The 22,733-nt window shown below is 32.2% G+C and overlaps 2 protein-coding genes across 2 annotated transcripts; both read left to right on the top strand.

Moving 5' to 3' along the window:
- Positions 1-4,106: 4,106 nt before the first annotated feature.
- Positions 4,107-7,770, top strand: LOC130807551 (uncharacterized). Its single transcript, XM_057672805.1, has 7 exons — positions 4,107-4,573; positions 4,654-4,734; positions 4,836-5,012; positions 5,739-5,909; positions 6,074-6,286; positions 6,366-6,454; positions 6,881-7,770. Exons 1-7 carry the CDS (start codon positions 4,474-4,476, stop codon positions 7,574-7,576), a joined length of 1,527 nt encoding a protein of 508 aa, XP_057528788.1. The 5' UTR covers positions 4,107-4,473; the 3' UTR covers positions 7,577-7,770.
- A 5,846-nt stretch (positions 7,771-13,616) lies between these two features.
- On the top strand, positions 13,617-21,240 carry LOC130807550 (benzaldehyde dehydrogenase, mitochondrial-like). Its single transcript, XM_057672804.1, has 11 exons — positions 13,617-13,873; positions 17,352-17,486; positions 17,589-17,731; positions 17,820-17,973; positions 18,637-18,866; positions 19,277-19,366; positions 19,499-19,672; positions 19,747-19,884; positions 20,330-20,467; positions 20,547-20,608; positions 20,694-21,240. The coding sequence occupies exons 1-11, from the start codon at positions 13,807-13,809 to the stop codon at positions 20,965-20,967; spliced, it is 1,605 nt and encodes a 534-aa protein (XP_057528787.1). The 5' UTR covers positions 13,617-13,806; the 3' UTR covers positions 20,968-21,240.
- The last annotated feature ends 1,493 nt before the right edge of the window (positions 21,241-22,733 follow it).

The raw sequence follows: 22,733 nt of genomic DNA, 5'->3' as shown, positions 1-22,733 counted from the left end.
GATGTTGCTATTCAACATTCAACACAATTTCAAGCAAGTTCAACAAATCCAAATCCAATTACATACTTCATGCATTAAGTTAAACTACCGTTGCTAACTAAGAAGGCTTAGTTAACTTTTTCATAATTCTTTCAGTCTCTTCTTTCCTATGTGCCATATCATCCATTTGTCTCTTTAGATTAAATACCTCATCTTTAAGCTCTTGTTTTTCCTTCTCAAGCCTTATTATTAAGTCTCTCTGCCATTTTGTATCCTCCGGAGCAATCCAGCGAAAGTATGTGCATCCTAATCCGTCAGCCAAGTAGAAAGGGCAAGCAACAAATTCACGCCCTGGATCGAAGTCGCTCAAATCAGTATTAATCTCAACTTCATAACCACAATCACAAAGCTCTTCAATACAATGCTCCTTTGACATCTACATAATACATATAATATATTAACGTTAGTGAACTTTCAAAAATAATGTTTACATTTACAATAATAAAACTAACAAAATACCTTATGTTAACTTTAACAATTGATGGAAAAGAATAAGAATGATCTAGAATGGATAAAATGAAGTATAAGAAATGATGGACCTATTTATACAACAACATTACAACGGCTATTTTCACATTCTAACAGCTATTTTTCTAATTAACAACGGCTAGTTTAGTTTTTAAATTTAAAAAAAAATAAATAAATAAAGCTATAAGTCGCTGTTACTAACAGCGACTTTCAACTTTTTATTATATTTTTTTTTTCCCTTAAGTCGCTGTTACTAACAGCGACTTACCCGAGGCTAGGCTTGGACGTACGGAAGCTTATTTTGGGACATAAGTTTATCCCAATCTTATACTTGGAATTAAAATGCTAATTAATCTTATTTATTTCAATGATTCATAATTCACAACACCTTCCACAATTAAATGGACCACCCATTTCCTTTTCTCAATATACTTTTTTATTTACTTGTCATTCTTACATATGAGGATTTACTTTGAATCTAAGCTACTTCAGCATATGTTATATAAACTAATCTAAATTCGGCTTTGGTTTTTGAATTATGAGTTAGTCTGATAACTTTTCTCTGTATTTTTATAATATTAGTTTAATTCTCATCATCTATTAGACTTATTAGTTCTTTTTTCTCCAAGCATATAGAATTCTTTAGTTTACTCACAAATCCACTAAAAAAGTACACCTAATTCGATCTTCTCATTGCACTAGATACTAGTTTTTTAAGTTAGAGACTTAGAGTTCTTTATTACAATTTTTAAGATTATCTCGTTCTCTTTGCACCTTTTTCCTTTTAGAAATGGTCTTCACCCCCATAATTTTTAAAATTTTGTCTAAAAATATATTGTTGGATTGCTTTAGTATGTGTGAGAATTAATTAGAAAGTTAAGGGAGATAATTGTTCAAAGGAAAAAGGATTTGACGACTTGGGGTCACAATCTAAAAGATAACACTATTCTACATTCACATTATTCTGTCAATATTCATTGATTGTTTTCGTTTATTTATTCAAAAACTCTCTCGCCTAATCCAAAATACTCCTTGTAGTCCACCATTACAATTTATTTATTCAAAAACTCTATGTTCATTTATTAATAAACATATTTGGCCTCTGGAAGGACATAATTCACATGGAATGAATATCAGTATATTATACTTCTTCTGTTCCATTATACTTGTTATATTTGACTTTTTACGCAATTTAATTTGCTATTTTGTTCATTTTATATGTTGATTATGTAAGTTTTCCTTTTTGCTCGCATTAAATTTCTTAATTTATGAGATTAACCCATCAATGAGAATTTGTCGTCGATTTGCTAGATTGATTGTTTCAATCTCATACTTCCGCAAACCTTCACCTCTACTTATTTATTCCATCTCTTTTAGTATTTATTTTATTTACATATATCAAAATTTATAAATTAAATGACAAAAAAAGGAGTACTTGCTCCATCCGATCATTTCATTTCGCTTTATTTTCTATTTTAGAACGTTTCATTTTTTTGCCTCATTTCCTTATTTGAAGATGAGCCGTACAACTTTGTTTACTCTGATTTATACATCTTGAATATCCATTAGCATCATCAACACAATTCAATCTTTCTCTTTATATATTACTAACTTTCACATTCTCTATAAAAACACTCAATTTGCAATTAATGCAAATTCAAGTGAATATAGTAGTATTTAAGGTTATTAGGGTCGAAATTCTACTTAAATACATTATAATAAATTTTTAAAATATAAAATTGTAATTTAAAATTTTTTTAACTTTATTTCTAATGAATAGGATGAAATAATAATCAATAATTACTCTAATACTCGATACTTATAAATAAATTTGTTTCGTAAATTATAAATAATCAGATCTGATTGTAAAATAGTGTTTTGATTATACTATTTAAAAACTTATTCAAAGTACGCCTGTAATATTCGATGAACATTGTTTAGGGTAGAGATCAATGCATATTATTATTATGATGGATCATGGCATGGATGATGTGATGTTAATTTTGCCCACATAATATGACGACATCTAAATTTATTGTTTTAGGCGGTGGCTTAACTCATCTCTCACCTTATGATTTGCTGTTCAAAACATCCCTTCCTCTTCTTCTCTCGCTCTAACAGTTGTACAACTTGTACTAATTTGTAACATTGAAAATCATGTGTATATACTAGACCTGTTTAAAAGTGATCCGATTCGAAATCCAAAGTAAACCGACCCGAAAATGTGTTTTTTTCTTTAGGTTTATCGAACCGATATTGCCTGACTCAAAGTTATATCCGAACCGGTTGACAACCGAAAATGAAAAAACTTAACTCGAGCTGTAACCGATTTTTCTAACCTACACATAACCGTTAACTGAGATTACCCGAACCTAATAATGACCGACCTGAGTCATATCCGACCCGAATCATGCTCGAAACCGAACTCGATCCGGCTAAAACCGACTTAAACCGAACGAAGTTTAGATCGAACTGCTATAAACCTGAACCAATTTTTAACACAGAAGTATAATCGACTCATATTTAATCTTCTTATTAGTTATTCTAATAAAGTGATGTATATTTTTTATAAAATAAATTTTATAAATACATGGTTTCATATATTTAGAGTTAACAATCAATGGTCAATGTTTATTTAACTACTTTTAATCGAATTAGATGAAAATTGATAGAACTTTATAATTTTAATTTCCGGTCAAACAAGTTAAAGTAACAATGTAATAATGATCCCTAATTGATTTTCATTTTCACTATTTTGCTTTAACTAAAGGAGCCTTATCGTCAATTAAAAAATGACAAACAACTTACTCTGATACTGACGCGATCAATAGTAATTAGTAATTCTCAATTCGTAGTTGAATTCTACTTAAAAAATACTCGATTTGTACCCGGTAAAATCGAACCAATTATTAATCGATGACAACCCGAGACCAATTGAAACTCGACATGAAATTCAACCGACATCGAACTGATGCTAATCCGATAGTTCGAATAACCGATCTTCAACCGAACCGTGACTAACTGACCCGACCCGAGTGTGACCCGTCGCAACACGCATCCGAAATATAACCGATCTGAAATACAACCGAATTGAATGACACCCGTCCGAAACCGGTCCGATCACCTGAATAAACACCTCTAGTCTTTACTTCTTCCTTTTAAGTCTTTACGCAGGTTAATATACTAATTTAATTTTTATTATTATTAATTATATAATAAAAATAATAGTAAATGCTTAAAATTTAATATTAATAATTTTTGTATTGAGATAAATTTTAAAAAAATTACAACTTGACTATTTTTTGATGTATACTCCCTCCGTCCTATTCAACTTGTATTATTTGTCTTTCTGTTTCGTCCCACTTAGTTTATATTATTTTTATTTATCAACAATGATCTATTATTTTTTTTTAATTTCATTTATAAATATTAACTCTCCTTTATTTTCATTCACACAATTCATTTTTTTATTTATTATTGTTATCTACTCTTTTCTTAAAAAACACTCAATTTTTTTTCTTAAATGACACATAAAAATTAAGATTTTAGGTTAAATATTCCTCTAGAAAGTCATAAATTAGTACTTCATTTTAATCAGATTCTTCTTCTCTGTTTCTGTTTCTTTCTACTACTTCATTTACACTATCTATCCCCCACTTCACTCACTCTACTCATCTTCTTTTATTTCTTCCTTTATCTCTCCTTTTTTTCTCCCCATCGTCTCTTTTTCATCCTCTCAAAAAGCATAAACAAAAGTAAAAATCTACCTCTTTTTCTTCATTTTTTGTCCAAAATCAAATTACCCATTTGAGATTCTCCCACAAAAGCCTAAAAGGTTCAAAATTTACTCTTCCAACATCTTTTTTCTTTCAGCATTATGCTTTCTTCTTCACTTTTTTCTCTAGGGTTTTTCTGTTAATGCAAAAATCTTGAGATTTTAAAGTTTTGTTTTTTATTTACCAAAAGATGGAATTGATAATGGGTAGGAAAAATTTTGTGGTTTTCCTCTGTTTTTTGCTCCTTTTTTCTGGGTTTTCTTCGGTTTCAGCTTCTACTCCACCTGCTAGTAAGTTTCCCACCTTAAGTTTTTGTGTAATTCACTGTTTTTTCTTTACATTTTTTACTGAATTTGTTATTATTTTGCAGAAATTGTTAGTGGGTTTATCTCAAGCTCTTTAGCTAAGTTGATGAAATGGGTTTGGTCACTTAAAGCTACTACTAAAACAGGTAAAAAAAATTTAAGAGCTTTTTTTTATTATTTAAAAAATTGTGGAAGATAATTGAAAATGTGGGTTGTATTGATTTGAGTTTTGTGATGATGTTAACAGCAATTTATGGGCGTTCAATGGTGAAATTTGAAAGTGGGTACAGTGTTGAGACTGTGTTTGATGGAAGTAAGCTTGGAATTGAGCCTTATTCTGTTGAAGTTTTGCCTAGTGGAGAGCTGCTTATTGTGGATTCTGCTAATAGCAATCTTTACAGAATCTCTTCTTCCCTTAATCTCTGTGAGTATTTTTTAATGTGTTTTGGTTGATTATTACTTAATAGAATTCATTTACCTTTTTATAATCAATTTTTATCACTTACCTTAGATTGTAACTTGATAGGAAGACAAATGATTGGTAATAATGCTAAAACTAATTGATTTTGGTGGTTTGCTCTTGTGATCTAATTGCAAATGAGTTGAAATGGTTGGAATGAATGAATGGAGAAGAAGAATTTATGTGTACGACAATTGAAATTGATCTATTGGTTAATGTAGTGGACAATTGACACCACTCCTTTGGTATTAAGGCTTTGGCATTGTTGCTGCATTTTCAAATTAATGTCTGTCGTTAACCTGGCCTTAGATTGACTTCTATTGATAGTTGATAATGTTTTTAGGAGTGATGGATTCATGGTAACAATTATTGCACTTTTTATATGTAGGTTGGATGCACTTTTTACACTTTTAAGTGTGACCTTTTGTGATCTTCAAGCACAAAATTTATTCTTGATACCATTGAGTTTCCTGTGCTAGTGCTTAATATGTAATTATTGTATTGCTAATTGGTTTTGTGATGTAATTATATAATTATATTGCTGGTTGCTTTTCTTTGGATTCCATTTTGATTCTTATGCACTTGTAGTTTTCTTATTTCCTTATTTAGTAATTAGTATATTTGTGTGATCATGTGCATGTGCATTCTTTATATGTATGGACCCATGAGTGATTCATGGTGATAATGCAGACAGTAGACCGAAGCTGGTTGCGGGATCAGCTGAAGGATACTCTGGACATGTAGATGGGAAACACAGGGAAGCTAGGATGAACAATCCCAAAGGTGCAACTGTTGATGATAGGGGGAACATTTATGTTGCAGATACTATGAATATGGCTATCAGGAAAATTAGTGAATCGGGTATATCTAAAACTCGCGAATTGCATCAATATGTTATGAATTGATTACAATTTACAAATATACTAGAAAGTTTTTTTGGTTTTGTTTCTTCCGAAAAAATGAGTCTTTAGCTGATTCTGTTAGGAAATTCAGATCATCTAGACTAATTGAGAATCTGTTCCCAGGAGTTACTACAATTGCGGGTGGAAAATGGAATCATAAGGGTGGTCATGTGGATGGACCGAGCGATGAAGCAAAGTTCTCTAATGACTTTGATGTAGTCTATGTCGGAAGCAGTTGTTCCTTGTTGGTCGTTGATAGGGGGAATCGAGCGATCAGGGAAATTCAGCTCCATTTCGATGATTGTGCTTATCAATATGAAAGCAGCTTACCTCTTGGTAAACTTAAAGGGATTTTGTGTTTTAGTTAACCTGTGTGGTGACATTGCTTTGCCTCACTCTTCTGTCTCCATTACAGGAATTGCTGTGCTTCTTGCTGCTGGATTTTTCGGCTACATGTTGGCCCTATTGCAGCGGCGAGTTGGTTCAATTGTGTCTTCGCAGAACGTAAGAACTGCACCATCCTCTTGATCTCAGCACTTTTTAGTGTAAATAGTTAAATGGATATTATGCTGGTCATTCTCGAGTCCGGTGCCTCACTGGCCGCAACCTCCTCATATCTTTTGATAAGGGGATGGTTTGCCGTAGTGTCACATGATTCGCTAATTAACTTACGAATTGGAAGCAAAAAAGTGAATTATGGTCGGTTTTAGGCTATTTTTGAATCATTTTTCGCGAATAGCGAATCCAAAAGTCGAACTAACTAGCGAATTATGTATCAGTGGTTTGCCGTTATTCAACCCTCACCAGACCCGACTCTGATCTTAGCTTCTATAAAAGGGATATATTGGGTGCAATGATGATGATGACAATGAGTTTATGAATTTATGTACCATATTTTTAGTATTGCTTAACGTGTCGACCTTGTCACAGGAATTGAAAATGGAAGACGACGTGCATTCCAGTCCATATCAGAAGCCTCTTAAATCAGTGAGGCCGCCGTTGATCCCTACTGAAGAGGACGCAGAGAAGCAAGAAGAAGGGTTTATCGGATCGTTGGGAAAGTTGCTTGCTAATGCTGGCACATCAGCTCTCGAAATAATGGGTGGAATATTTCCCGGTTTGAAGAGAAAGCCCGTTGCCTATCAATACAGGAATCAGGGACAGTATCAACAACTTAACACTTGGCAGTCGCCGGAGAGTTTTGAGATACCGAAAGAAGAGGAGCCTCCGGCCATTGAAACCAGGGCACCTACCCCAAAGAAAACGTATGCCTTCATGTCTAAAGATGCAGAAAAAATGCAGCAACAGCTGAGACAAAGCCGAATTTTCTACAGTGGTTGGGACACGGAATTTCAGCAGCAGCAGCAACAGGCACAACCACAACCACGACAGCAGCAGCAGAAACACGAAAGACATCAGCACCGTCATCAGCATCACTCATCGATGCCCCAGACTTTCTTTGAGCAAAGCAGCGAGAAAACCGATGAGATTGTGTTCGGGGCAGTACAAGAGGAAGGACAGCGTGATTCAGTTACCCGACCTACTGACTATGCTATGATTGACTTCAATCAGCAAAATCTTCGTTTCAGATCAGGGTATTTCCACAACTATGCACCCTATACATAAACCAGATCTTCCCTTAATTGGCATATATTATGTCGTCGATATAATGATCCCTTTTTGAAGTAGGGAGTATTGGGGTATATTGGAATTGGTGGTTGTTACAAATGTTGATCCCATCAAAGCCTTTTGTTTAAGGAATGGCATTCCTTATGAGTATTGGTATATTGAAGTTAGTAATATATTGTTCATTTTCTCATAATCCAGTTCATATTTCATATCTTCCCAACCCTATTTGAATACTTGATTCCATCAACAAACAACATTTAAAAGGATGCAACACGAGAACATTTCGATCTGATGGGATCCAGTGCATTAGTCTACATTTTAGAGAGATCAATCATTTGTATATCATTTATAATATTTCTTGAAGCTGATCAAAGACCACACCACATAATTTTCTAAAAAAAGAAGCTAAAAGTATAGCTAAGATGCTAAAAGAGGATGGTCTAATAATAAAGAAATAGAAATGGGATGGTTCTAGAGTTGTTGTTGGGTACATATAATATTCCAGATTCCCGGGGAGAGCATAGAAAGAGCCAAGTAGAATTAGCATTATTAATGGAGGAAACAGTCAAATTTTAGTGTGATGTTGTCGCAAGAATATACTCCGTGCTAAGAAAACTTACCAGTTTCCTTACTGTCACTTGTCAGCAGTCAGTAGGGCACTAGTCAGATGCTGCGCAGCCTGCACGCAGATATAAACACAAAGTTGGAAAACATATTCTCACTGATCTCCTTCTTTGCCAGCCACTAAGTGTGGGCCAGAAATGCATGTGTTTTCAGTTATATTATTTGCTGCATATAAAGTTGTATGTTTTTCCACTATGGGTTGTTCAAATTGTCATCATTAAATTTTTGAATATGAAAGTATTAAACTAAAGAAGCATAATATGTAGGAAATTTGGGTCTATCAGGTATGTTCGGACAGATTCTTAAGTTCGGATCACCGTAAATAGTCCACTGACAATCTGACATGAAATGACGGGCGATAAACCAAAAGAATTGACTATACTTGATGAGGTTCCTTCACAAAATCATATATGGTTAGCAGGAAGAGTAGCCCACCAAATTTATATGCTAGTTGCATATCTCATTAAATCACTGATTTAAAATTAAAAGCGGACAGTTTCTTAAGAAAAGGAGAAGAGAAAGTTTGTTACGTATTGTATTATGATTAGATGTACTTCTCTGTTCAATTTACTTTGCCACATTTCTTATTTTGATGTAAAGTTTATAAGCTAAGTGTTGCAAAATGAGTAAGACAATATAGTAACGAGTTAAAGTTCACTACGCAGAGATATTATTTGAGAGGAATGGTATCCTTTAAAAAAAAAGAAACATATAATAGTCAAATAACCTAACTTGCAATAGCTAAAAGATGAGGATCGGATGTAAACAAAGAACAATGGGATTCATTTCAAAGCAATGAATTTAGTAACTGAATTTTCTTCTGTCCCTTTGAGTTTACAACATAAACCTAAAAACACTCTCACATATTTAAGTCATGCGGTATAAATTCAAAGAAATATCGGAAGTAAAATTATTGTTAATGATACAAATTAATACATACTGCATGACTGATCCATATACAATATAGTTTAGCCAACTTGTCAAACTTATTTTGACACAAATAAAATTGCTATTGGGACTCCACCGGCTGAAGTGAACTTTGAAGTTGGGTATGATTTAATAGCTAGTCTCTTGAGAGATTGTCTCTTTGAGAGACGAATCTCAAATTCGACTTATTAAAGATTAATAACTACTTGTATTCTTGATGCATACCTACATTATCCTTAATGCTAACTTACCATATCCTTAATACCTACTTTCAATATTTTAAATATTTATTTACATCATTCTTAATGCCTACTTATAATATTTTAAAAAATATATAATGGGCCAATCTAATTAGAAATGATCTCTCAAAACATCTCCCACAAGAATTTGTGATGATTTAAAAGGTAAGTATGTATCTTTTGCTCCAGCTGATTGCACCAAGTACTAGGTCTCAATCTCATTCAGCTCAAATGTAGCAAATTACTACTAGGTTAGTTACTTTAGTATACTACATTACTAGTATACTACTACCACCTATTCAATTTAATTGTTTCATTTTTTTCGGCACTATTTACTTATCACACTTAATTTGTATTTTACTCTTAATTTATAAGTTAAAATATAGTCATGTGGAATCTTGTTTGATTCGTCTCAATACAAGGATTATTAATATCAGCTTTTTATAATTTTTAATTAAGAATAATTTGAGATATTAAAGATTAAAATGTTGTATCGACAAGTATAAAAAGTCAAATAGAACGGTTAGGCTGAATAGTAGAGAGTAAATTACTAGTCTACTAGTACAAGTAATTCTAATTGATGTAATCATTGCTATTTTATCATGTTTGGTTTAAAACAAACATTACTAAAGTGATTTTTTTTTGTTACTTTGATTTGCAAATTGAATCAGATGGTGGTAAACATTGTCCTTTTGCAATAAGGTAACAATGCCATTTCCCTTATTTTCTTACATTCCTTCTCTTACAGTCCTATACTCTAATTCGTAAGTAGAGGTGACTAAAACTAAATTGACTTGAAATTGGATTTTATTTCATTTAAAGCGAACATTACTTTTTTGGGTAAGATTTTAAATTTGATTTTCATCTATGTCTCTCTTCCTTCAGCCTATATGTAGCAAAAATTCTTGTAAGAGACGGAGACCATCTCTAGTTAGCCCAGCCAATTATATATTTTTAAAATTGTAGATAGGCATTAAGAATAATGTAAATAGACATTTAAGATATTAAAAGTAGCCATTAAGGATATGGTAAGTAAACATTAAGGATAATGTAAGTAGACATTCAAAATAAGGTAACTAAACATTAAGAATACGGTAAGTAGATATTAATTTTAGTGGTCTGGGCTTGAGATTGTGTCTCAAATAGACGGTCTCTCAAGAGACTAGCTGATAAAAAAAAACACAAATTTTTGTGAGAGATGGAGAGACCATCTCTCGTTGGCCCATCCCATTATATAGTTTTTAAAATATTGTAAGTAGACATTAAGAATGATGTAAGTAGACATTTAAGATATTGAAAGTAGGTATTAAGGATACGGTAAGTAAGTATTAAGAATAATGTATGTATGCATTAAAAATAAGGTAAGTAGGCACTAATCTTAATGAACTGGGCTTAAGACACGTCTCTCAAAGAGACAGTTTCTCAAAAGATTAGCTAATAAAAAAACAGCTCGTCTTGTATGAGACTGCTTACCATGAAACGGGTCCATATAATAGCCGATTTTTATATTAAAATAATAAGCGATCACTTTAACGTTATAATTGATCATTTTAAGACAAAAAAATATATATTAAGTCAGTTCAATAAAAATAATTTCACAGTGAGACCGTCTCATTTAAAAATTATTGAAAAATTAAATTGACACAATTGAGCCGCAGTTTTCGTCTGTTTCTTTGAAAATTTGAAAAAATAAGATTATTTTTAACAACTTTATTCCAAAAACAAGCTTCGTGAAAACTTTATTCCCAAAATAAGCTTCCGTACATCCAAACCTAGGCTTGGTGTCATGTTGCTGTTACTAACAGCGAACAAAAAAAAAGAAAAAAAAAAAAATATTAGTAAAGCCTCAAGTCGTTGTTACTAACAGCGACTTAATGCGTTTTATCAGTTACTTCCTCATTCCAACCTACGAGATTAAGGAGTTGACCAGTCAACCTTAAAGTCGTTGTTACTAACAGCGACTTGAGACTTTACTAATTTTTTTTTATTTAGCTGTTAGCAACAGTGACATTACACCAAGCCTAGGTTTGGATGTACAAACGCTTATTTTGAAAATAAAATTTTTACGAAGCTTATTTTTGAAATAAAGTTGTTAAATAATCTTATTTTTTTCAAATTTATGTTTCCTTTTCAAATTACTCTACCTTTGGGCCTGCTAATTGCTGACGGCAGTTAACTTAAATGTGCTTGGGCAATTTGGATTTTGATACAGGATTATACACATGAATTTAGGCATCATTTCTCATCCAGTTGGTCCCTTAAGAGAAGTCTGTCTAACCTATTAAAACTTAATTAAATTCAAAGATGATAATGGACTGATCAAATTATGAATGGTCTCCCAAAGAGACTATATTTCACAAGTGCTTGTATTTCTCATATGACTTACACAGCTATACTTCTGGTAATTTCTTTGTTTTTGTTTCGTTTATTTTGATTATCGGGTTAAGAGAATTCCATATAGGCAAAAGAAAAAAAATAAGAATCAATCTCATATACTTAAGGTAAAAAGAAACAGCTAGTCTTTTGAGAGATCGTCTCTTTGAGAGACATATCTCAAGCCCAACCCATTAAAGATTAATGTCTACTAACCGTATTCTTAATGCCAACTTACGTCATCCTTAATACTTACTTACCGTATCCTTAATACCTACTTTCACTATCTTAAATGTCTACTTACATTATTTTTAATGCCTACTTACAATATTTTAAAAAATATATAATAAGCCGACCCAATTAAAAATAGTCTTTTCCGAAGGATCTCTCACGAGAATTTGTGAAAAAGAAAAGCTTTAATTCATGATGACTATTCTATCTTCAATAATTATAGTAGTAGTTCATAACAAGCAAATTATGATAGATATATCATATATGATATGATGACGTAAAAGCAATTAATAGCACACCTTCATTTTTGAATTAGATGACAAAAATAAATTATTTAGTAATTCTTCATAGGAATTGAGTCACAAACATGATCCAATCCAATTGCTTATCTTTGACAAAATGCACCATCCGTTCTTTAATTATTTAGGATAAATTTCCGATTTTAGAAAAATATACTTTTCGAAAAATCAAAATACGGCATTATGAAAATTATAGGAGAATATTATTACTTTTGATCCTCCTCTTTTTCTTTTTCGTCTTATATTATTCCCTTTCAATATTGCGTAGTCATCTAATTTACTATCTTACCAAGTCATACTTGTTATTTTTATTATTATAATAAGAATTTCGGTAAAGACATAAAAATTATCTAGAATAATCTAACTTTTTTATGATTTTTCTACGATAATTCTACCTATTGATTATTTATGAATAATCCCAACTTTAAAGGATATTTACCCAGGGTAAGCTTGGGTAACCCGATCACATGCTATAGTAGGTAATTCATAAAAAAAATAAACTGAAAATTAATGTAAAATTAGAGAAAAATTTTAAAAATTTTCATAAAAAATTCTACATAATAAAAAAAGTCATCAATTTTTTTAAATAATTTTTAACATTTTTTTGATATTAATTATTTTAATTTATTTTTTTAAAAATAAATTTGCTGTAACAAGTCATCTTGTTACCGGGTTTTACAATAGGAAAATATCTTATTCATAATTATCAATAGATGAGATTATCGTATAAAAATCATGAAAAGGTTTAATTATTTTAGGTAATATCTCCTTAATTATATTATGTAATTAGCATAAAATTTGGAATTTATCATCAAATCACACTTTAAAATATATTATATTATTTTTTACCTTTTATTTTATTTTCTAAGCTTTCAAATATATTAATATTCTTGTTAACAAATCTCCCATACATTCAATAACTTTTACTTATAACTATGAACTTACACAACTTGCTTAACAATTAGTAATCAATCAATACGTTTAGCTGATTCAACCAACTAACAACTCTAGCTAAAATTCATTTTCAAATTAATATAATTTTCAATGATCCTACATATTGTTTTTATGTTATTTGTAAACTTGATTTTCTTTTCTTTATCTCATCTACTCATATTTTAAATCTTGTTTTATAGATGTAGCCATATTTTTTTAACAACAAATAAAAAAGTGTTTGGATTAATCATAATACTAAAACATAAAAAAGCAAAAGCAAAAGCATCATCTACATCTATTAATTATGAAAAATTAAAAATTACAAATTCACACACAAAAAAAAAATCAATACAATAAAAAATATTCCATTGAATAAAAGTAAGAACTATAAAGGCTATATTAGTCACATATTTGTTAAATGTCATATTTTGGTGAGAAAAAGGGTTGTAGTTGGTTTCTCATGCACTATTCCTCCTTCCCTATTTTCTCCTCCTTTCATTTCTATTGATTCCCTAGTCCCTACTTTTTGGGAGATCTAATATTCATATAAATTAAAAAAGACATTATTTTTTCTCCATCTTCCTCCCCTTTCAGAATTCAAATGGCAAGCAGAAAGATCTCATCTTTGTTGTCTCGCTCACTTTCATCTTATCTCTGTTCATCTGCTGGTAATTAACTCTAGTAATCCCTTCTTTTGTAATCAAAGTTTGATTGAAATTCTTCCGTTTTTTTGTTATGATTCTTTTCATTTTGATCATGGCTTTTCAGTTACATGATGTGTTTGTTGCGTTATATTCTTTGATGGGTTTTTGATCCAATTTAAATGACTTTATATAGTTAGAAATTCACCATAAATCTGGTGTTTGATCTTTCAATCTGTCGAAAAACAAAAGAAAATAAGAATAGAATTTTCTCTTCTGGGTTAAAAAATGCAACTATGTGTTCATAGTTTTGCCTTTTATTGTTTCTGGGGACTAGAGACTTTAAGAAAAATAATGGAAAATAATGGAATCATACAATATTTACAACATTACATTGCCCAATTACCTCTAAAGTCTTGATTAAAAGGGGAACCAGAATGGAATTTTAGGTGCAGAATTATTGCATGTTGATGAGAATTAAAGAATTCTACTATTGTTGATTGTTCATTGTCACTTGTGTGTACTTTCCCTTTGTGTAGTTAATAGTCATTATCAGCCGCCAAAGAGGAATCTTGTAACTCTTGATTCTTGAATAGTTATTACTAATATTCTAATAAGCTACTCCATGTTATTGGAAATTCAGGAACAACAACATTTTATTACCGCAACGCCATTAGATTCTCATGTGAGGTTTTGGGTTCAGATATACGCAATCTTACCTTTGTTGATATAACAAATAGGTTGTTTTCGATTGATCCTATGTAGCAAACATTATCTGCAATTATAGTGATGGTTTAAACTTATTAACTTACATAAATATAGTCTTTGTCCAATATAAATTGATCATTTTTACACCATTCAAATTTAGTCACTTTTTTATGCTTCATTTTATTCTGTGAATTTTGGAATGAACAATGAAGTGTCTTTATTGTAAACTGCTTGACATTGTCTGGACTATCTAAAACAAGGAAGCATGACAATGATGTACATTTACAATCAACCCCATTAAATGTATTAAAAAGTAGCTGGATAAAAGAGGCGAGTTTCTTGTATTAAAGTCATCAAGATAAAGTTATGTATATTCAATTTGTATACCCATAGCCGATTAGATACAAGTTTAAGGGTCTTACTTAGCTATTTTACGAAAACAATTCGATATTTTTGAACAAATTAACGTGTCCAAGTGTGCTACTAATGTTGAAGTGTCAAGAGTTTGACACGAGTCCCTAAGAATAAGATAAAGTGAAGAGTCCGACCAAAATAGGGATATAAATGATATAATACATGTTTAATGATTATTGAACCAATGTACATAAAGTGTGTACAGTCAGTTAAGTTGGCACAATTGTATTTTGTTATGATACACTCTTTTTTCTCCCCTGCTTTTTCTTTTTAATTATGCTTTATTTGGATGGAGTGTTTGTTGCTTTATGTGATTTGATGGGTTGTTTTGATAACTTTAATTTGTGTATTGGTTTTGAAATTCACCCATATTTTGGTGTTTGATGTTTCAATCTGCCTAAAAAAGGATCAAGATTGTCTTTTATTTTGTTTAGAACACTACTCTCTACTTTATTGTTTACAGTTTTTCTATTTTTTAATGGGGTTTTTAGAGAAATTGTAAAAAGAATGGATTATACAACAATATTAACATTACATTGACTCAATGCCGCTAAAGTAGTTCTCGCTTAGGCAGGTAACAAAGAATGAAATCTTCGGTGCATAGTTATTGCATGTTGATCAAAACCAACAAATTCTGGTTTAAGAAATCACTATTGTTCAATTTTGATAATTACTGTAGTGCACTTGACCTTTGTTTAGTTTTGGCTGTCACCCAAGATGAGTCGTTAACTTTTGATACCATGTAATTGAGGAAATTCAAGATTGATTCAGGAAGTTATAGTAAATAGGGGTTAACTTATTTCTAAATGTACTTGATATTAGTCCTTATGCAAAATAATTTGATCATATATCATTCTAAATGTCACATACTCCTCTGTCCCTCTAGGAGAGTAGCAAAAAAAGGTATTTTTAAGGAAAAGGGAATATTTGGCATTTGGCAATAAATGAAGACAAAGAACGAATTATGTGTATGAAATTAAAACGAAGTTAAAATGTATGGATGTAATTAAGAGTAAGTGGTGGATCATTGTTCAAAAATAAAAATGATGGAAAATATGAGGGACAACCAAAATAGAAAATAAAGCTAAATAAGGGGCAGGGAGAGTATATATATTATTTTAGTTCACCGATTTTTTACTTGTAGCTCATCTGATTAGATTAGTGTTTTTGTAGAAAGTTTGTTATGGGGATTATGAAGGATGAAGTGTCACTATTTTGTAAAATGATAGACATTATCTAGACTATGTATGAACATGACATTTGCAGTTGGTCATGTTTGGCGGGCTCTAGGGCCTCTTTGAAGATTGTGCTGATCTTGAACCTTGTGCCATTTTTTTTTTGAAATTAATAATGTGCCAAAATAATTTCACGAAGTATTTTCTAGATTGAGTGTATAATTTCTGCTTTTTATTTATGTGAATAAGCACATGGTGTTTGCATATAAAGGTCAATCAAAAACATTTTTGTTATAACAATGGTATGATGTTGTACAACCGTCCCCTAGACCTCACTTGGGTAATGACATGTTGTTGTTATATGGCTGATTGCAATCAAAGTGTGCCACACAAATGGCCGGAAGTATTGTTGTGCAGAGATATCCATGGCACATTAATAATACACACAAACTAGGCTGGAGAGTTATGATCAATCATACATAGATAAGACTTCTTATTTAAAGATCACTAGGAGACATTTTTGATAAATAGATATGATTATTTTGACACAAAACATTGTGTATGTAATTGTGCTCATTCTTAAACCGGACGGATAGCTGGTCATTTTAGAACTCGGAAGGCATATAGAATGCGAACCTTACCCACAAAAAGTTCGTTTAGTTGACATAGGAACTTAATTTACATGAGAATTCCTAATTCCTAAGAATATACCAAGGAAATTACTTTTAAGGTTTTAATAGAAGATTAAATAAGTCACCAAGAGCTCATGTCCCCACCTCCCATCACCTCCGTAGTTGTAGAAACAGAAATTAAGAGTTATGAGAGCTATAACCCCATAGTTACTCAATGGAAGTTCATTCTTCCATGTTGCTTACGTCTTTTTATATTTTTGAAGGTTTTAGTTCGTTATGGTTAATACCCAGTAAATCCTTGCATTTTTTTAATACCGTGCATCAGTAGTTTTTAGCATCTATTGTTAATCCCTTTGTAGATATCAATTTGTTTTGTAAATCATCTTTAAAAAAATAGCGACAATTAGCATTCAGTATGTGTTTTTGTATAATGTGATTTCCTAGAGGTCTGAAAATTGGCTTGTGAGTTTATCTTTTAGCGGCTGATCAAGAAAATATGTTGTGTTCTTATTTGTATTAGCCATACGTAATTTGGTATCTGATGATGAATATTATTATTTCTTCAATAATAAATAGGGAGGAGTTCTTCAGTAAGGAGGGGATTAAAAAGATTCAGCACTGCTGCTGCTATTGATGAACCAATTACCCCTTCAGTGGAAGTAAATTATACAAAGCTTCTTATTAATGGCCAATTTGTAGATGCAGCTTCAGGTCTGTTCTGAATAATTATATACTTTGCTTCCTGTGACAAATCTGCTTTTTTTTTTTTTTTTTTTTTTTTTTTCTTACACTAATGTGTTGTGGTCTTCTCAGGGAAAACTTTTCATACGGTAGACCCTCGGACTGGGAATGTGATTGCTGATGTTGCTGAAGGTGATTTCGAAGATGTGAATAGAGCGGTATCTGCTGCTAGGAAAGCATTTGACGAAGGACCATGGCCGAAGATGACAGCTTATGTAACTAAATTTTTTGACTTATGCAATATGCTCTGAGTTATACGCATATTGCTACTCCTTAAGTGCAATTATTGGTGATTTGATGCAGGAAAGGTCCAGAGTCCTTTTGAGATCTGCGGATCTAATTGATAAACATAATGATACTATTGCTGCTCTTGAAACATGGGATAACGGGAAGCCCTATGAGCAATCTGCCAAAATTGAAGTACCTATGCTTGCACGTCTTATGCGGTACTATGCTGGTTAGTAAAAACAGAAGCACATAGTAATAATCGTCACTTTGTCGTCCTCTCATAATTAATAAATTATCCAATACTGTTTTAGGAAATTAACAAAATTACCTGGAAGTCCAACGTAAGATAATGTGACGATTAGGGGTGTTCAACGGGCCGGGGCCCATTTTGAGCTCTTATCCGGTCCATTTTTAGAAGCGTTTTGTACGGACCGGGTTGAAAATGGGCCGACCTGAAAACGGGCTTTAAAAGAGCTCAATAAGGGTCGGAAACGGGCCTTTGTAAATAGCATAATTGATGAATAATTTAATTGTTATAAAAAGACAATGTCAATGAGAATTATTAACGTTTCTACAATTTAATTATTATAAATAATATTTTAATTATGATAAATTGATCAATGGGGATTATTATAATTTTTTAGTGATAGCCAGATTGGGCCGGGCCGGACTTTCATGTAAAGCCCATATTAAGTTTAAAAGGCCCTTATCCGATCCGACCCATATTTAATTAAGCCCTGCCAGGCCCTTATCGGGCCCATTGAACACCTCTAGTGACGATTAATTCTGGCTCAGGGGAATGAATTATGTAATGTGGTTCAATTTTTTTTTATTTGTGTCCTGGAACTAGCTAGTATCAAAGAGCTTATTGTGATTGAATTCTGATCTGCAGGCTGGGCAGATAAAATACACGGTCTTACTGTTCCTGCTGATGGGCCATACCATGTGCAGACTTTGCATGAACCAATTGGTGTAGCGGGCCAGATTATTCCGTGGAACTTTCCTCTTTTAATGTTCGCTTGGAAGGTTGGACCTGCCTTGGCTTGTGGCAATACAGTCGTTATCAAGACAGCCGAACAGACTCCTTTATCAGCACTTTATGTTGCTAATCTGTTTCACGAGGTAATTTCGTTAGAGAAGCACTCACAAGTACTTGATCGATCACCTAATTTTTAGGAAATTGGAGGTCGAATATAATATGGAAAATTTTGTTTTCTTAATCATGTCAGTTCACTAAAAGTGTTTATACCTTAATCTATGAGCTTTAGGGTTTTTTTTTTTTTTTAAAATCCTGTAATAAGCTAGAGTTCTCATTGATTGTGAGGGAGTATTTGAGAGTTTTCAAACAGAGTTTTGTATTATTTGTTGTTGATAACAATACAAGGGTGAACGAGTTCTTTCACCAAGAGTATAAAATTTTGTGATTGTTGGCCATTGTTGAGCGTATCCCATCGAAAGTAGTATTTTTTTCTAACTACTTCGTATAACTACATGTGTTGTTTTCACTATACCGAGAGCCTTTTTCCTGGCAGGCGGGACTCCCTCCTGGTGTTCTGAATGTGATTTCTGGTTTCGGCCCAACTGCTGGGGCAGCTCTTTGCTCTCACATGGATGTAGACAAGGTAATTATCGAGGAACTGTTTTCTCTCAAAATTACATCTTTCATTATTTTAAGGATATTTTACATTTCCTGTGAACTTTTTGTGTAATACTCTGTTAAAATGCCAATTAGTCTCAGCCTACTCTTTTAACAGCTTGCTTTTACTGGATCAACTAGCACCGGAAAACTGGTCCTTGAATTAGCGGCAAAAAGCAATCTCAAGCCAGTAACTTTGGAGCTTGGCGGAAAGTCCCCATTTATCATATGTGAAGATGCAGATGTAGATCATGCAGTGGAGACTGCTCATTTTGCTCTATTTTTCAATCAGGTATGTGCCCGTTTGTGTGCCTGATATAAACAATTAACGCTTTCATTTGCAAATTATTAATCCCTATATTGCAGGGGCAATGTTGTTGTGCTGGTTCCCGCACATATGTTCATGAACAGATCTACGATGAGTTTGTTGCAAAAGCAAAGGCGCGCGCTGAAAAGCGAACAGTTGGTGATCCATTCAAGCAGGGCATTGAACAAGGTCCACAGGTAATTACAGTAATAACGATATACTTAAAGCCATTACATATTTTGTAATGTCTTTGATTTATTGAGAGTTTAAGGTTCATTAGCTTAGGCTGTTAGTTGAGTTGGTTCCTTGACATGGTATCAGTACCAACGTGACAAGAGGTCACGGGTTCTAATCTCAACCACCCCTCATCTAAAGTGGAATATTTAGTGCCAGGTATGAGGAGGGCTTGTGCTGCTTCCACACTTGTAACTTAAAGGGCTCTCGTGTGAGGGGGTGTGTTAGAATAAACATATGCTGAGGCCTCAATCATTAGCTTAAAGCTTTAAACTTTTGGTTGAGTTGATTCCTTGACATGTCAAAGAACCAACTCAATCAAAAGTTTAAGTTGATGGTTGAGGCCCCAAATATATGTTATATACTCCAATTGGATCATGTGTATGGTGACACTTTCATTTTATGCAGATTGATCCTGAACAGTTTAATAAGATTTTATCGTACATTAAATCTGGTGTCGAGAGTGGAGCTACGCTGGAAACTGGTGGAGACAAGCTTGGCTCCAAGGGATACTATGTTAAGCCTACAGTTTTTTCGAATGTCAAGGTACGGTTACCCGACTTGCCTCACTTCTCGTCGTTTTCCGTTTATGATTCAAATCTTACTCCATTAAATATGGCCTCAGGATGACATGTTGATAGCGCAAGATGAAATTTTCGGTCCAGTACAAACTATCTTGAAGTACAAGTGAGTGATCCAACCATACACATATCTCGTAAATTGCTTTTTTTTTTTTGTTTCTCGTTTCGTATCTCAATTATTCTTGTTTTAGGACAATCCATGAAGTGATACATAGAGCAAATGCATCCAGTTATGGATTAGCAGCGGGAGTTTTCACGCAGAATCTCGATACTGCTAACACCTTATCGCGCGCTCTTAGAGCCGGTACAATATGGATAAACTGTTACGATGTTTTTGATGCTGCAATTCCTTTTGGTGGGTACAAAATGAGCGGAATCGGTAGAGAGAAAGGAATTTACAGCTTGAAGAACTACTTGCAAGTGAAGGCAGTCGTCACTGCATTGAAGAATCCTGCTTGGTTATAAACCATAAAAACTTAATTCTCGTCCCCATTCGTGTTTTCGATTAATAAAGATGTAGCTCAAGATATTATGCCTATTTCTTCTTTTTTTTTTCATCATCGTACGTTATTTAAACTGATGAAAAATGTTGAATCGTCGATGATGATGAGATCCTTATCTATATATTGCAAGTGTTAATGATGTTGATAAATTTGGTTGTTAGCAACCCATGGATTTGGACTGGAAAACCAATATGTGTGGCTGTTATTACTTAACATCAGTTTTGGCAAACCTTAATATTTGATTGTTAGTTACTTCTACTTGCAAGTGAACATAAACTTTTAACAACTGCCTTGCAGAATCCTGCAAGCTATATGCTTAATTTAGCATATTATTTACAGATTAATTATGAAAAGGAAGCCTTGTTAAATCAATTGCTAAACAGCTAAGGATGATACTAGCTATCTTACAAATAATAGCTACTCTTATGAGAGTGGGGTCCCGGTGAGATGGCGTCAAACAAAGAGTTTATACTAAAAAAACACTAATTTTTATTGAAATCGTCTCACCGTGAGACAATTTCAATTGGGTTAGCCTAAGCAGTTAAAAAAAATGCTTCCTGTTTAAGTGTGAATTTACATTTAATTTTTTTTAAAATTTTTTTTTACCAATGAACCTTTTGTATGGATCCGTCCCATAGTGAAATGGTCTCATACAAGACTTGCCTGATATACATTAAATGGGTTGCTTAATTCATGTATAAGGTGTATCTCTGAGTAAGACGTCTCATAAAACAATTGGCGTACAAATAGTTACTTAGCTTATGGGTTGTTAGCTAGACAACATCCGATCCTATTGTATATGAAGAAGTACTGATTTAAGTGTTCGTATAATTATTGATGGATTGGGTTTGTTTTAATGTAAAACTCATTTTAGATTTAGATTGAGGCATACTCTGAGTTGAATGTAATTTGTCCAATTTAAATAGTTGTAATTGTGGGTTATAAGGCCAATTAATGAAACAATTATTATATTGTTTGATGATGACATAAGATTATAAGAATCAATTAAGAAGACCAATATAAACAAAATAAAGCAAATAGAAGATACCCTCTGTTCTGTACACTGCATACTACAGCAAAGTATATTAATCACATGACTAATACTCCCTCTTTAGTTTGTTAATCTCTGTTTTATGTTAATTAATTTGTTTACTCTTTTCAAATGTTTTGGCTTTTTAGGCTTAGAATAAACATTAAATCTTACCAAAGATCCTCTCATGTCCTTACTTGTTAAGGATGGCCCACTGTGCACAACTCTATTTTATAGCAAACTTCACTAGCTTAATTATGCATGGAATATCAAAATTTCATTTATGCTATAGATTTATTATGAATAAATAAATAAAATAACATTATATTTATTGTGATATGGAGGTATGAGATCCAATAAGAAGGGTATTATATATAAGAACGATAAAAAAACATTTCAGCCCTTGTATATTTTTAATTAGATTGAAAAATGAAAAATCTAACATTAATATTAAAATAGAAAATTTAAATTGTCGGGTTTACTTTATAAAGAAATATTTTTGACAGTTGTTACTTAAAATAAAATTTTTTTATATAAATTAACTAGAAAAATCAAATGTGTTATCATTTTCATTTTAAGATAATACCTTTGTATTATTTCCTAAATCTTGATTTGTACTTGCTTCTATTGTTTTAAATTAACATTACTTGATTTTAATTGTTTTTAAAATTTAATTATAATTTTATATAAAATACTTA

The sequence above is a fragment of the Amaranthus tricolor genome, chromosome 3 (assembly GCF_026212465.1).
Source record: "Amaranthus tricolor cultivar Red isolate AtriRed21 chromosome 3, ASM2621246v1, whole genome shotgun sequence".
Taxonomy (NCBI): Eukaryota; Viridiplantae; Streptophyta; class Magnoliopsida; order Caryophyllales; family Amaranthaceae; genus Amaranthus; species Amaranthus tricolor.
This window is presented reverse-complemented; position numbering and strand designations above follow the sequence as displayed.